General features: G+C 66.8%; 1 protein-coding gene across 1 annotated transcript in view; it reads left to right on the top strand.

The window, feature by feature from the left end:
• Positions 1 to 8: 8 nt before the first annotated feature.
• LOC104493824 (cytochrome c oxidase subunit 6B1-like) overlaps positions 9 to 591 on the top strand; it is a 1006-nt gene continuing 423 nt past the window's right edge. The window contains exon 1 of the mRNA XM_010136566.1: positions 9 to 164. Within this exon, the coding sequence (XP_010134868.1) occupies positions 9 to 164 (156 nt within the window). The remainder of the gene's footprint in view (positions 165 to 591) is intronic.

The following is a 591-nucleotide window of genomic DNA, read 5'->3' as shown; positions in this document are numbered from 1 at the left end:
GTGCTGGGATGGTGCTGGGGGGGCACTGGTTTATACTGGTCTATACTGGTGTCCCCGCCGCAGACTTCCACCGGTGCCAGAAGGCCATGGCCGCCCGCGGGGCCGACCCCGCCCCCTGCCAGTGGTACCAGCGCGTCTACAAGTCCCTGTGTCCCACCTCCTGGGTGAGCGGGGACACCCCGGTCCCCTCCCCCCACGGAGTCCCCAGGGTGTCCCCATGGTCCTCGGTGTCCCCACAGTGTCCCTGTGGCCCTTGGGTCTCCCTCGGGTTCCTCAGGGGGTCTCCAAGGTGTCCCCATGGCCCACAGGGTCCCCCTTGTCCTCATGGTCCTCCCTCGGTGTCCCTGTGGTGTCCTCTCGGTGTCCCCATGACCCTTGAGTTCCTCAGGGGATCCCCAAAGTGTCCCCAGGGCCCTCAAGGTCCTCGTGGTGTCCCCTCGGTGTCCCCATGACCCTTGGGTCTCCCTTGGGTTCCTCAGGGGGTCACCATGGTGTCCCCAAGGTGTCCCCATGGCCCTCAGGGTCCCCCTCTCGGTGTCCCCACAGTGTCCCCATGGCCCTTGGGTTCCTCAGGGGATCCCCAGAGGTTCA

The sequence above is a fragment of the Buceros rhinoceros genome, unplaced genomic scaffold (assembly GCF_000710305.1).
Source record: "Buceros rhinoceros silvestris isolate BGI_N320 unplaced genomic scaffold, ASM71030v1 scaffold41205, whole genome shotgun sequence".
Lineage (NCBI taxonomy): Eukaryota > Metazoa > Chordata > Aves > Bucerotiformes > Bucerotidae > Buceros > Buceros rhinoceros.
This window is presented reverse-complemented; position numbering and strand designations above follow the sequence as displayed.